The sequence below is a fragment of the Cryptomeria japonica genome, unplaced genomic scaffold (genome assembly GCF_030272615.1).
Source record: "Cryptomeria japonica unplaced genomic scaffold, Sugi_1.0 HiC_scaffold_1869, whole genome shotgun sequence".
Lineage (NCBI taxonomy): Eukaryota > Viridiplantae > Streptophyta > Pinopsida > Cupressales > Cupressaceae > Cryptomeria > Cryptomeria japonica.
This window is the reverse complement of record NW_026730142.1, coordinates 1-13,205: the sequence shown is the minus strand read 5'-3', so window position 1 is coordinate 13,205 and position 13,205 is coordinate 1. Positions and strand designations below refer to the sequence as shown.

Here is a 13,205-nt window from a genome sequence, read left to right as displayed (position 1 = left end):
ATTTGAATTAACTTCTTCTTTATGTGTTGAATTAGGAAATGAATACCTAGGGAAAATATACTTTTACAAAAAAAATTCTCTATTTTTCATTTTTTCAACATGTGTGAAACACAATCCTTAATGTTTGATGAAAAACCTACATTCAAAAGAAATAAAAACATAAATATATTAATGAGATTAAATATTTTAAAAATTATACTTTTTGGAAAGCTTATAATAAGGAGTAAATACTTAAACAAACAAAAAATTTAAATGAATTCATTTGACCCCCAAAAAGATAATGTAAAGGTGGGTTTTTATCAACATTTTGATAGGTGCAAAGGAGAGTCCATTGCAGGTATGATTTAAAAGTAGAAATGTTCTATCTAATAGATTATAATCTAAGAGGATTTTATCTAACTCTCTTCAATTAATTACTTCAAATGGGACCTATCAAGGCTTAAATCATTATCATTTCTAAAAAAAGTGATTTTGGCAAAAATCGGGATGTGCAAAAAAGTGTAACCTAGTATTGTGGGATCACCCTCTTATCTTTTACAAAATGATTTAAATAGGTGCAATAGTGAAACTACTTTGTATACAAAGATGAATCAACACTGTGAGATCATAATTATTTTCTTATATGTCGATCACTTAATATTCATGGGTGGCTTATTAATTGACATGTTCAAATCAGCTATGAAGAAATAATTTGAGATGACTGATTTGAGTCTAATAAGATACTTTCTTGGAATTGAACTAAATCAAAACGAGAAAGGTATATTTATTTCACAATATAGGTATGCAAGTGACATTTTAAAAGGTTAAACATGATGAATTGCAAAGTAGTCTCAACTCCTATTGACATAAGTTTGAAATTGAGAAAGGATGATAAAGGATCTAAAGTTGATTCAACTTCGTACAAAAAGGTTGTTGGTAGTCTCATGTATGTAACAACCACAAGATTAGACATATTTTTTATAGTTAGCCTTATTTCAAGGTTTATGGAGTCTCCAAAAGATTCACATTGGCAAGTAGGCAATACAAATTTGAAATATGTTAGTGGAACAAGAAACTATGGAATACTCTACTCAAGGTCAAATAATTTCAAGAGGATAGGATACAATGATAGTGATTGTGCAAGGAGTATAGATGATATGAAGAGCACTTCTGGCTATGTTTTTCATTTTGGATTAGATGTAGTATCATGGGCTTCAAAGAAACAACCTATTGTTACTATTTCATTAGTTGAAGTAGAGTATGTAGCATCTATAGGGGCAATGTGTTAATCAATTTGGATGAGAAGAATATTGAAGGAATTAAGTTATGAACAAGAAGAGGCAAAAAGGATATATTGCGGAAATAATTTATCTATTGCATTATCAAAGGACCTAATTTTCATAGAATAAATAACCATATTGACACAAGGTATCATTTCATCAAGAAGTTGATCAATAATAAGGAAATTTTTTGGAACATTATAGGTCTGAAGATCAATGTGCAAACATTTTCACCAAGACACTAGGAAAGGAAAATTTTGTCTATGTTCTACTATCATAGATGATAGTAGTTGTGATTAAGGGGGAGCGTTGGGGACTAATCACAACTACCTAAATTACTGCCTTTTGTTGCCACTTCCCTCTTCTGCCATCTATAAGGACTTTCCTTAAATTTTATATGTATTGTCATTACTTCATTGTAACTCTCTTTGCAACTTTCTTAAACATTATGATTTCCTTAGTTTTATTGTGCATAATAATAGAGGAGAGACAATCTTGAATAAAAATGTTTTAAAAAATCAAAAGAAGAGTCTAAAAATTTTACTTTGATTTATTTTTGTATCAATTACAGGTTAGTAGACATAACAAAAAATGGTCATTTCTAATATGTCAAAAGTTTGCTAAAAATAGGGGGCAAAAAATTTCCATTGTTGTATCTATAGGAGGACAAGATACAACAAGAAAAGAAGCTAATGAGAATAGGGGAAATTTTGTTTTGTTTTGTGTGTGAAGATGTAAAGAGCATCTCTATCTTATGAAATAATAGATATATGAATATATAAATTTTTTAATAAAAGTTTTTCATTTTCTCTCTATTATTTTCACTTTGCTCTTTGTTTTTCCTCTGCCTCATTCCTCTAGAAGAGAAAGAATTAAATAGTGGTTGGCTCGGTCTCATTTTCTCCAAGTTCTCTAAATTGTCATTGCTTGTTGCCAAATTTTTAATACTCAATTAGTGCATTGTGATGAAAGGATAACTCTCTTCAGTATAAATGAATCTAATTGCATGTGAAGAAATGAATCTATAAAACAAATTTATCATCAACCCATGTGTTGGAGTAATGTTAACTCCAAATAAGGTTGGTTTAGCAAATGCAACTTTTTGTTTGATTGCCTATTGTTCAATTCTGCCCATTATTTATGGAACAGTGCTCATGCAAGCTATTTATAATAAGCTAACCTAAGAGGACTATTGTTAGCGCATATGCTTCCTCAGGTCTGCCTTCATTTCTTCAGATCTGTCTTTGTTTCCTTTGTAATTTATTCCTTTAAAGTGGTGGTTTAACTTTGTATAAATCATGCATTCCATAGATTGTAATTTGCACAATGAATTAATATAATTTCATTCTTGGAGCTTTATTTTTCTTCTCTATTTTCTCTGCAAGTTTGTCTTCTTTTCTTTTTCTAGCTAGATTTGTATTCTGCTATGCAGAAAATTTAACATGGTATCAGAGCCTAGGAGCTAGGAAAGAGAAGCTAAACACAACTTATTTGTAGATAGATTTTTGAAGAATGGAAGCTAACGTAAACCTTTGTTTCTAGAGCATGCTTCTTTCTTTCTTTGTTCATTCTCTTTCTGCACGGGCCTTGCCTTCATCTTCTCCTTTGTGAGATATCATTCTAGTGGATTTGTACTCATTCCTCTCCTTTGTCATATTATGAAGGATATTTTCTACTATTAGTGCTAATGCTTCTTGGTTTTTTTCCAAGTTTGATCAGTTCTTTAGACTATTGGCACCTATATTTTTGACTAGCAGCTTCTTCTTGTATGGTTGAATAGTGTCGATGGAGTCACTCATGCAGACTCATGTACCACCCGCATCTTCGAATGTTAGATAATTTGCCTTTGTTTGCCATCTAATTATTGTTCGAGTAGTGTCATTGAGGGCACTCATGCAGATTCTTGATCTTGATCATCTTCTTGGCTTTTGAGGAAGTTCTTCATTCATCACCATAGCAGTTATCATTTGACAATTTTCCACACTTTTCTTGTATCTCAAAGGATTTTCCTCTACACGTCTTATAATTGCATCTTTGTAATTTTGAGGGGGGGTTTTGTTCCCACTGAGTTTTCCCTCTTTCCTCTTTCCTCTTTCTTTTCTTCTCCTTTTCTCCTTAGTTGGAATTAAGGGGGATTGTTGGAGTAATGTTAACTCTACTTAAGGTTGACTTAGCACATGCAACTTTCTGTTTGACTACCTATTGTTTAGTTCTACCAGTTATTTACGAAACAGTGCTCATGCAAGCTGTTTGTAATAAGGTAACCTAAGAGAACTATTGTTAGTGCCTATGATTCCTCAGATCTACCTTCATTTATTTAGACCTATCTTCATTTCCTCCATAATTTCTTCCTTGAAAGTGGTGGTTAACTTTTTAATAAATCATCCATTCCACAGAGTGTAATTCGCACAATGAATTAATATAATTTCATTCTTGGAGCTTTTTTTTTCTTCTCTATTTTCTCTACAAGTTTCTCTTATTTTCTTTTTCCTACTAGATCTGTATTCTGCTATGTAGAAGATTTAACACCATGTGTTTGCACTCCTAATATTGGATTGCTTTTTTATTTCATCCTAGGGTTTTGATCATCTTTTCTTTGATTGCAATTTGGGATCTTAGGTCAAACTCTATAAAAGATTAACTATGGGATCCTTACAAAGAAAACTAAAATTTTGAGTTGAGCTTAGTAGCCTCAAATATATCCATTACAAAACAAATGATTTGAAGTATCATGGTAAAAAGGTTCACTATTATTCCCTTTACATTTGCTTGAATTGTGGAATTATTTCATTCTAGAAAGACCAAATTAAAAATCCGACTTCTATTGAATGAGCAAGCAAGAATGAAGCAGGGAGACATGGTATCCAGAAATATTTCCATTGAGAATGAAAGTAATGTAAAAGTCCTCCATTAGGTGTTGCACCTGAAGAGGAACTTGTGTTTGACCACAAGAACAACTTAGGATAAAAATTCCAAGGTCTCAATCCCTACATTCATAATAAAACATAAAGAATTAGCATGAACGAAAATTTCATTTTCATGTTTGTACATCAATCTCATTTGTTTAAAGTGAGTTATTTTCATGGTTATTTTAAGTGAAAATAAAATTATTTTTCTAAATTAAAGTGGGTTTATTATAGAGTAAAATTTTATTAAAGTTCGATCTTGAATGATTCTAAAATCATCATAAATGGATCTATTTTAGCCATGAAATGTAGTTAAAGTTTTGTAAATTTTAACAACATTAATTTTGATGAATTAATTATTCCACCTTTGATGTGTAGGTAGTCAAAGGGGATTAAATAACATTTGGCAATTCAAAGCAAGTCATATTTCCGAACTCGACATCACTACAATTACAACGTTCATTTATCCATTTTTTTGCAGTTCGTGGGAATGGTATCAAATTGAAGATAACTGGCAATATTGCCAAATAGATAAAATCAAAGCGAACTGGAAGTTTCAAAGTAGGATCCAAATTGGATTTCTAACTTCTTAATTCAAATTTCTAATGTGCAGATCGGAGTTGAGGGAAAATTTCTTAGATGCTTGCATGCGCAAATAAAATGGAGTTTGAGGGAAAGGAGATTTATTATTTTGGTTCTATAAGATGTCAATGTTTTTCATTTTGAGGGGTTATAAGATAGATTGTTTGAAGTATTTTAGAAGTGAGATATTTTGCAAAATTTAGCTTCTAGTCATTCTGGGTTTTTAGAATAGTTTTATATTTACATGTTACTATAATTGAAGATATTTTGGATAAATAGAAATCAAAATTTTTATTGTTTTTGTATCTAATGGATTATTTTTTGATTGGAGAATAATAAATTATGTTTCTAATGTAGTTTCTATTTTTTAAATTGGTCTTCATGTATATGGTATAATATTTGAACTTTGAATCTCGGTTCTTCATTACTTAGATGATAAGTATGCTTAATGAATTTTTTAATTTGTTTATGATATATAGTGAGAAATGAATAAAATATTAGTCTTATTAAATTCTTCTAGATATTTCACTATTAGCATGATAGAATGTGTAAATCCGATCTTAACAATATAGTTAAAAAATCTTTTATGTTTTTAGCCAGATAGAGGTTTGATTTTGGAATTTACATCATCTTCTTGTATCCCATTAAAAATTTTCTCCTTGTTTAATCATTTGGTTAGAATAGGTTTGGATTAGGATCCAATTTTGCATTTAACTAGGAAACCATTAGTACACCCCTTGAATTAACAACCTCACTAATCACTTTTCTTGCATAGTATCATCATGAACTGGCTTTTGAGACCTTTGAAGGTGGTATATCTTCATATCTACTATATTTTTCAATAGAGGTGAAGTATATTTTCTAAAATTGTGTTGCATGTGTCAATTTGGCCATTGACAAGTCTCTCCAAACTAAAGTGCCTAGTTTTAAGGAGTAATGAGCAAGAATGATAAAAACAAAAGAATAACTAAAGGATCAAGTGGGGAGCTTGCTACATAAATTAGATGCCTTATAGTCCCACCACTACTTTGAGGGATGTACTGAAGATACAAATTAATTAGTTGATTGAAGAGGCAATACAATGTTATTGTAAGATAAATGACTAATCCCATGCAATGGTTGAGTTTGATGAAATTCTTGATGAAAATCTCTTATTACTAGAGTACAACCTAATGTAACTTATAAAATGACCAAGGTGTCATTTTTAAAATTACAAAGGAAATATATTTTACCATGTGGAAACTCAAATATAAATCTAGAGTGGTTTATTTTCTCTCCAAGTTCACCAATCATACTAAATGGATAATAAATTTTTGAAGGTTTGCAAAGGCAACTTCATTATAAGGAAGACACATGTAAATGTAATGTCAAATAAGTATAAAAGTTTCAATAAGTTCATTCCTTGAATATTTTAATATAATCCTAGAAAAGCTTTTCCTACTAGTACCATCATCAAGAGATTCACTAGAAGTACTAGGAAACATCTTATACAAGATCTTATTCATGAATAAATGAGTGTGGAATGGAACCTAAACTTCTTCTAGACTCGTATTCTAAATATGAAGGAAGTGGTTGATTGGCTCAATAAAACCCTCCTTGCTAAAAAGGTAAGACTTTATTATACCATTATCGCTACCTTAATTCACTTCTAAAGGCATTACAAATTTTCCAAGATCAATTCCTAGACCCCTATCTTAGAAATAATAAATAATGAATAATAATTTTTTTTTTTTTGATCGGTAAAAGGCCGAAGCCTGAAATTTTTTTATTAATTAAAGAAAATGATTACAAACTCCATTCAATGTGGGCACCGGTAGGAAAGAATGGAGGAAGAAAACCTCCTGTCTCGCCCAGATCCCTTATAGGATCAGAATCTAATGATACTTCAACAAATAAGAAAGAGAACCAGATATAATGGCCTCTGGGAAATCCCATCCAACAGAGCTATATGACAAAGAGATATTAGTCTAGAAATTTACAATTTTAGGAAGAACTGCTCCAGCCTAAAAATGATAACTACTTTGCCTATGATAGCCAAAATCAAATCCTCAAGAGCATGTTACAGATGATCTGCAAAAGATCTTTCGACCAAGATCAATGTCAAAGAAAACACTACAGAGCTTAAATAAGAGAGCTATGTCAAGAAACTCCCTAAATGAGTAATGAAGAACCAGAAACCTCAAGGGGAAGGCCCTGCAAGGCATATCGTGACCAAACCTACATAAAAACCACTAGGCTAATCCTACAACAACCACTTGATGAGAAGTTAGCCCAGAAAAGCATCACAACAAGTGTTGCCAAACCTTTACAATAAATTTGCAACATCCTCAGAGACTATAGGAGATGTTAAGAGTAAAAGCTCATGTCATACAAAGCTAAAGACCTGGAGCTGATTTATAGGAAGAAGCTCACATAATCACCATAGAAGCTTACAATAGAAAATAAGGACAATCACCTTACCGAATCATTCAATAACTTGTTGAAAGAAAGCAGAGGCCAAACTCTTCTTGGATAGAACCAGACAGAAACCTCAATACATTTATATAACAAATTTTACTTATGCAAACCCGGCCTACAAAATCAATTTAAATTTAAATTTAACAACTTGTTAAAAGCTTGGAATGAGCATAAATGAGCTATGAGACATCAAAGGCCAACAATTTATCCATGATAACAAAATTACTTGCAAGAAAAAATGATAAACTATATCACAAACATGTCAAAAAAACTAAGTCATTACTCCTATCTAGTGAATCATATTACTCCTATCTAGTGCATCATATTATTTTCCAAATAAATTAATAAATTTTAATATTCTTTATTTACATGATCATCAATGTATATGTTTGTGTTGATAACTAATTTTAGTTAAAATATCCAAATAAAATATAAAATATGATTGAAATATTAAAATATATATTTTTAAAAATTAAACTTATAGATTTATAAAAGGGAATTTAAATTACAATTTTAAAAATGTTAATTGCATGAGTAAGGGTTATTGAAACATCCATTTTTTTAATAATTTTACTTTTTTGTAAGTTGGCATTAAAGTGGTGCTACATATGATTTAGTGAATATTTTGGTTGGAAAATTTGTGGACATATTTAGCTTTATTTTTTTACCAAAATTAACTTTTAGTTAGAAGTTCTCAAATTCACTTGTGTTGATAAGCTAGTCAAAAGTGTGACACAACCTTGTACTTTTACCTAAGATTTCATTGCATTATCACTCCTAACATAATTTATCTCTAAAGGTATTTAAAAAATTCAAGATCAATTCATAGACCTATAGATCTATAGTTGCAACAATGAGCCAAGATTTTATTGCTCTTTTAATTTTGCAATAAAATAATCCTTTTTGGGTGTGTTCTTTGTAATTCATTATTGTAGTTCATTTACTAGCATAACCCCAAGTGATGAGTGGTGTCATTCTCTTATGCCCAATCAAGGAAATATGTAATTTAATTTTTAGACTTAAAATTTAAAAAAATGACTTTATAAATTTTGGACCCAAGGATTATTTTAGGATCCAAGCCTACTTAATCATATAGAGGTAGTGTTAGGTGCCCATAATTCTAGTATATAAGTCACTTTTAGAAACATCATCAAAGGTCATAACTTTGAAAAAAAAAAAAAAAATTCTTGGATTTTCAATGCAAGTATTCTTGCTTAAAGTTGCAATTAACTCATTTCATATCATAACTATTTATTGCGGATTTTCTCTTTATTCAAAGTAATTTAATGGTATTTTATGCTTTTTAAATTGAATAACTTGATCGAATATTGTTAGAGTGTAAAACTAAGGTTAATATGTTAAAAACATGTATATAATATCATCAAACTCACATATTTTATTAAAAAATGCTCAAAATTGTATATTGATATTGTTTTTTATTGAACTAAATATTGAACAATATATTATAGGTTTTTTGAATTTCATTAGACCATTTATAATTAGGGATAAAAGTAAGAGCACTAATTACTATCTAAATTTACTATTCATTCCTTCAAAAATTAACTTCATTTCGTATTTTCTTTAAAAAATTTGGTACATTTTAGTTAGATTAGAATCAGTTAATTCAAATCTTTTAAAAAATATACTATTTGAATACATTTAACTCTAAGTGTAAGAATTGTCTATCTTGCCATTTTAGCAACATAGGCTCCTTGTTAAACAAATCATAAAGACCAACTGGCTACTTTAACATTTCAACAATTAGCAAAAAGAACCTTGGACTTGATCAATTATTTATAATGGAAGTAGAGTGTTGTTGATTTTATTTGATCGACTTATATGAAAAGAATAAAAAAACTAAATTATATCTATCAATATTTCAATTACAAGCATTAGATGAAACATTGGTTAATTTAAATGTTGATGCTCTATCTATGAAATTTAACCTCTAATTTATATGTCATATATTATATAATTATTAAATTATAACCTAAAATATGAGTGTTAAGTTCCTTAGAAGATTACATTATTTTGGTTAGGAAAATATATTATTATTAGGGATTCTTCAATTAAATTGTATAACTTAGGAATCAAATTAAAGTACTCAAGAAAACTCAACTTGAATTTTCTCTCATTACCCTCATTTTCATTTCAAGTTTTTTATTTTAAACTAATTAGGAAACAAATAATATAGCTAGTTATATTACATTTATATTTTCAAGTTAACTTAGCTAAATTAAATTTGAATTACTAATAAATTAGAAATTAAAAATCAATTTTAATTTGATAATTTTTGTTGTTATAGAAAGCTATCTAGAAATCTTTAAAATTTGACTAGAAATCTTAATGACAGCAATTATATTTCAAGAGATAACAATATATTCTAGCCATGTTGATGTGTTAAAAGATGCATAAACAAAATGAACCAAATAGAAAGATAAAAGAACCGACTTAATCAAATTTGAATTTTAAATTTTAAATTTAGAAAGATCAAAGTTATTCCTATGAGATTACCTCCATATCCATGAACTCTTTAAAAAATAAATAATAATAAAAATATTAAATAACAAATAATCAAATACATAAATAAATAAAATAAAGTCAATCTGATACAATATTATATAACTTATTAATATATAATTATAGTAAAATATACACAATAGAAAATAAAAATGACCTAGATATGCAAATTTCACTTTTGCAGTATTAAGAACCATTACAATTTTTAACTATTTTAAACGAGAGGAATTTAGCCTAGGGAGTTGAAGAGAACCATTAAAAAGTTGTATCTGACAAGTATAGTCGAAGATTTCTAGATATTACAAACTATACTAAAATCCATCTGCAGCTGATTGCTTCACTTTCACACTCGTATTAGCAATTTTCATGAGCACCTCAGCCAGTTGAAGAGGCATAGAGAAGAATACGGTGTGATCAGATCCTTCAATTTCGTATACCATTTGTGGAGGATTCTCTGCAATCATCTTTCTCTGGAACGCCTCCACAATAACCTTATCCACCTTCGACACAACAAATATTATCCTAACACTTCCATAGTTTTTAGCTGTATACAAAAGAGGTTCTTGCCATATTGGACATTTCTTTTCCGGCGACTCCCACAACGTCAGATCCTGCATTTAGTGCCATAATAATCTACCCATCAATTGAAATTTCATAATAGCAGAATAATTCACAGCCAATTAATCAATTCTATTTTTGTAATTTGCAACCAAGCTGTCTCTGTTGTCAAGTGATTTACCCAAGAAGGACTGTTCTGTGATAAAAATTCTCGCGCAAACTGGGTGCCAAACTTGAAGGATGTTGCTGGATTCTCTTTCCCATTTGCATAGTAAAATGTAGAGTCTCCTAAGCCTCCGATTATGGATACGATCTGTTCAATATATACTTTCAGAGAAATGGCATTGTAATTTAAAGATTGTTGGCAGTGCAGGAATTAGTAGAAAGAAAAAGAATTCATTAAACCTCCTTCAACAACTTAGGGAGAGTCGTTCCACTGAGGGGCATGACGGCAGTAACAAAGACAGCTGCAGCAATTTTATGTGGAAAACGCTCCATGGTAAAACTCAAATTGAATCCACCAGCGCTGTGGCCAACCAATATAACCTTAACAGACATACAGCTACAAATTAGTTGGCATTCTTGGTGTCGATGAGAAATGGACATTTTTGAATTTAAATAGTACATTTTAAGTTTTGATTTGTTTAGATGGTTCATCTAAAATCAGATTGTTTTTCTAAGAGAATTCATCTATTAGTATAATTCAACACAAACCATCTTAATAAATCAAAACTCAGATTAACTTATTGTTCAAAATTTGTTTAGGTTGTTCTACTAAAATTATATTTATTTATCCAATAGAACTCATCAATTATTATGATTTAGAATGAACCACCTAAACAAATCAAAACTTCACTTAAACTTTTCAAAACATCTATTTAGAGGGTTGAACTAAAACCAGATTCATTATGAAACATCTAAACAAACCAAAAATTTAATTAAACTTTAATTAAAGTTTTCACTAAATTCATACCTTCCCTTCAGAAGGAAGAGCTGTAAAGAAGTCTGTGAGTGGCTGATTGTACTCTTGTAAGGATGAAATGGTGTCGGCATTTGTAGGATCAATACCTGCGCTTGCCATGTCAATGGAAGATACAGTCTGGCCCTCTTTGAGAAGAAGATCTGCAACTTGATACCAACACCAGCCCCCAAAGGTTGCTCCATGAACCATCACAAAGTGACACCCCTTTGCCTTAACTATATTTGTCTCCATGCTGTAGCTCTTCAAGTTCAAGAAATGAAAGGTAGAATGGCAATATTTAAAGGCTGCAGCTTACCCATGTACACTGCATTACGTACGAGTATCATTTAACTTGTAAACTTGATCTGAGAGATTGCCTAAGATTTCTTAGAGGCCAACAAATTTGTACACTGTGGTTAACACTTTTATTCAAACATTGACTTTACAATTTTTTTGATTGATAAGAATATTTTGTTGGAAGTGAATTTCAAATTGGATTTTCATTTTGTAGTGGTTAAGTTATTTTGGATTTCCATCTTGCAGTGGTTGAGTCATCAACTTAATGTGATGGATTCTCATCTAGTAGTGGTTGAGTCATCAACTCAATTTGTTTTAGGCTGCTCGAAGTTATGTTTTGATGTACAGTTTTTGAAGATTGTTGTAATTCTGTAATTCTTGAGAATCAATACGAATATAATTTGCTCATGACTTTTTATTGTTATATTTTTATCAAGTTTTTCCACATAAATCTGTATGTTATACACTATATTTCTTCTCTACAATTTTCTCTACTTATTATTTTTCTCACATATTTCATTCTACATTACAAGAAAAAGTTAAAATTGATTTGAGTACAAGATGAAAGGAATCGTGTAACACCAATATAACGCACTAAAACAAATTCACGATATTGTAGTCAAGTAAAGACTCGATTACTCTAACAACATTGTAGTCAATCCCTTAACCGGGTGGTCCCTAACAGGATCTGTTCTTAATAGGACTTTTGTAAAGCTTTAATAGGCTAGGCTCCTAACAAGGCAAACTTCAGAAGAGTTCAGATAGTTATCTTGTGAGTCTCATCTCACTGTGGTTTTTCCCATATGGGTTTCCACATCAAAAATATTTATGTCAAGTGGTGAATTTTTTTGTGGTTATGTTCTTATGGTTGATCTGCTTAACTACTTTGATCAGTCATGATGACCAGAAGCATTGATAAATGAAGTTTGTTGACATATGAAAAATTATTTGGATGTTTATAAGTTTGAAGTTGTTTACTGTTAATTTGATGGAGTAGTCAACTGGTTTATCTTAAGATTTTTTATCTTGACAGTGATATTACATTGATAGTTCTAAGTTTAGTTTGAGAGATTGATTTTGAGATTGGTGAAGTTAGTATTAGTTTTTCTATGTACTGATTCACCCCCCCCCCCTCTCAATAGTTGACCGGATTCTTATTCTTTCATCATACCATCAATTGGTATCAGAGTGTATCAGGTCCTCTAAGGTCTAAGCCTAACAGCTTGAGGTAAAGATCTTGTAGATCATGATGAAGAAGGAAGGTCCAAAGTTTAATAATGAAAACTATAGGATATGGAGTGACAAAATGAAAATTTATATCAAGAGTATGGGAAGCCATTATTGGGAACATGTCAATACTCAATATGTTGCACCTACTTGGATTTTGAATGATGATTAGAAGAAAGAGAAACAAGAAAATCATCAAGCATTAGAAGCCATCATCAGTTCTTTCTCTAATGCAGAATATGTAGATGTTCATGGTCTAGAGACTACATATGAGGTTTGGAAAAAACTTGAAGAAATTTATAGTGGTTATGAACATGCTAAGATTGCTAAAGAAGAGAGTCTATGAGGAAAGCTTGATGACATGCAGATGGTTGAAGGTGAGAATATCCAACAGTATGGTCAAAGGGTAAAAGAGATCATCGATGAAATTAAGAGTGC

General features: G+C 30.3%; 1 protein-coding gene across 1 annotated transcript; it reads right to left on the bottom strand.

The window, feature by feature from the left end:
• Positions 1–10,035: 10,035 nt before the first annotated feature.
• On the bottom strand, positions 10,036–11,495 carry LOC131873507 (methyl jasmonate esterase 1-like). The gene is made up of 4 exons (XM_059216356.1): positions 11,256–11,495; positions 10,688–10,828; positions 10,464–10,595; positions 10,036–10,335 (listed from the first exon to the last, which is right to left on the bottom strand). Exons 1-4 carry the CDS (start codon positions 11,493–11,495, stop codon positions 10,036–10,038), a joined length of 813 nt encoding a protein of 270 aa, XP_059072339.1.
• Positions 11,496–13,205: the final 1,710 nt, after the last annotated feature.

Bases quoted from the DNA above. Each gene is read 5' to 3' on its own strand.
- LOC131873507 (XM_059216356.1), bottom strand. From the start codon at position 11,495: ATGGAGACAAATATAGTTAAGGCAAAGGGGTGTCACTTTGTGATGGTT. The intron at 10,596-10,687 runs GTTTAATGAATT...TATATTGAACAG, and splicing joins TCCCTAAGTTGTTGAAGGAG to ATCGTATCCATAATCGGAGG. The intron at 10,336-10,463 runs GTAAATCACTTG...CACTAAATGCAG, and splicing joins CACAGAACAGTCCTTCTTGG to GATCTGACGTTGTGGGAGTC.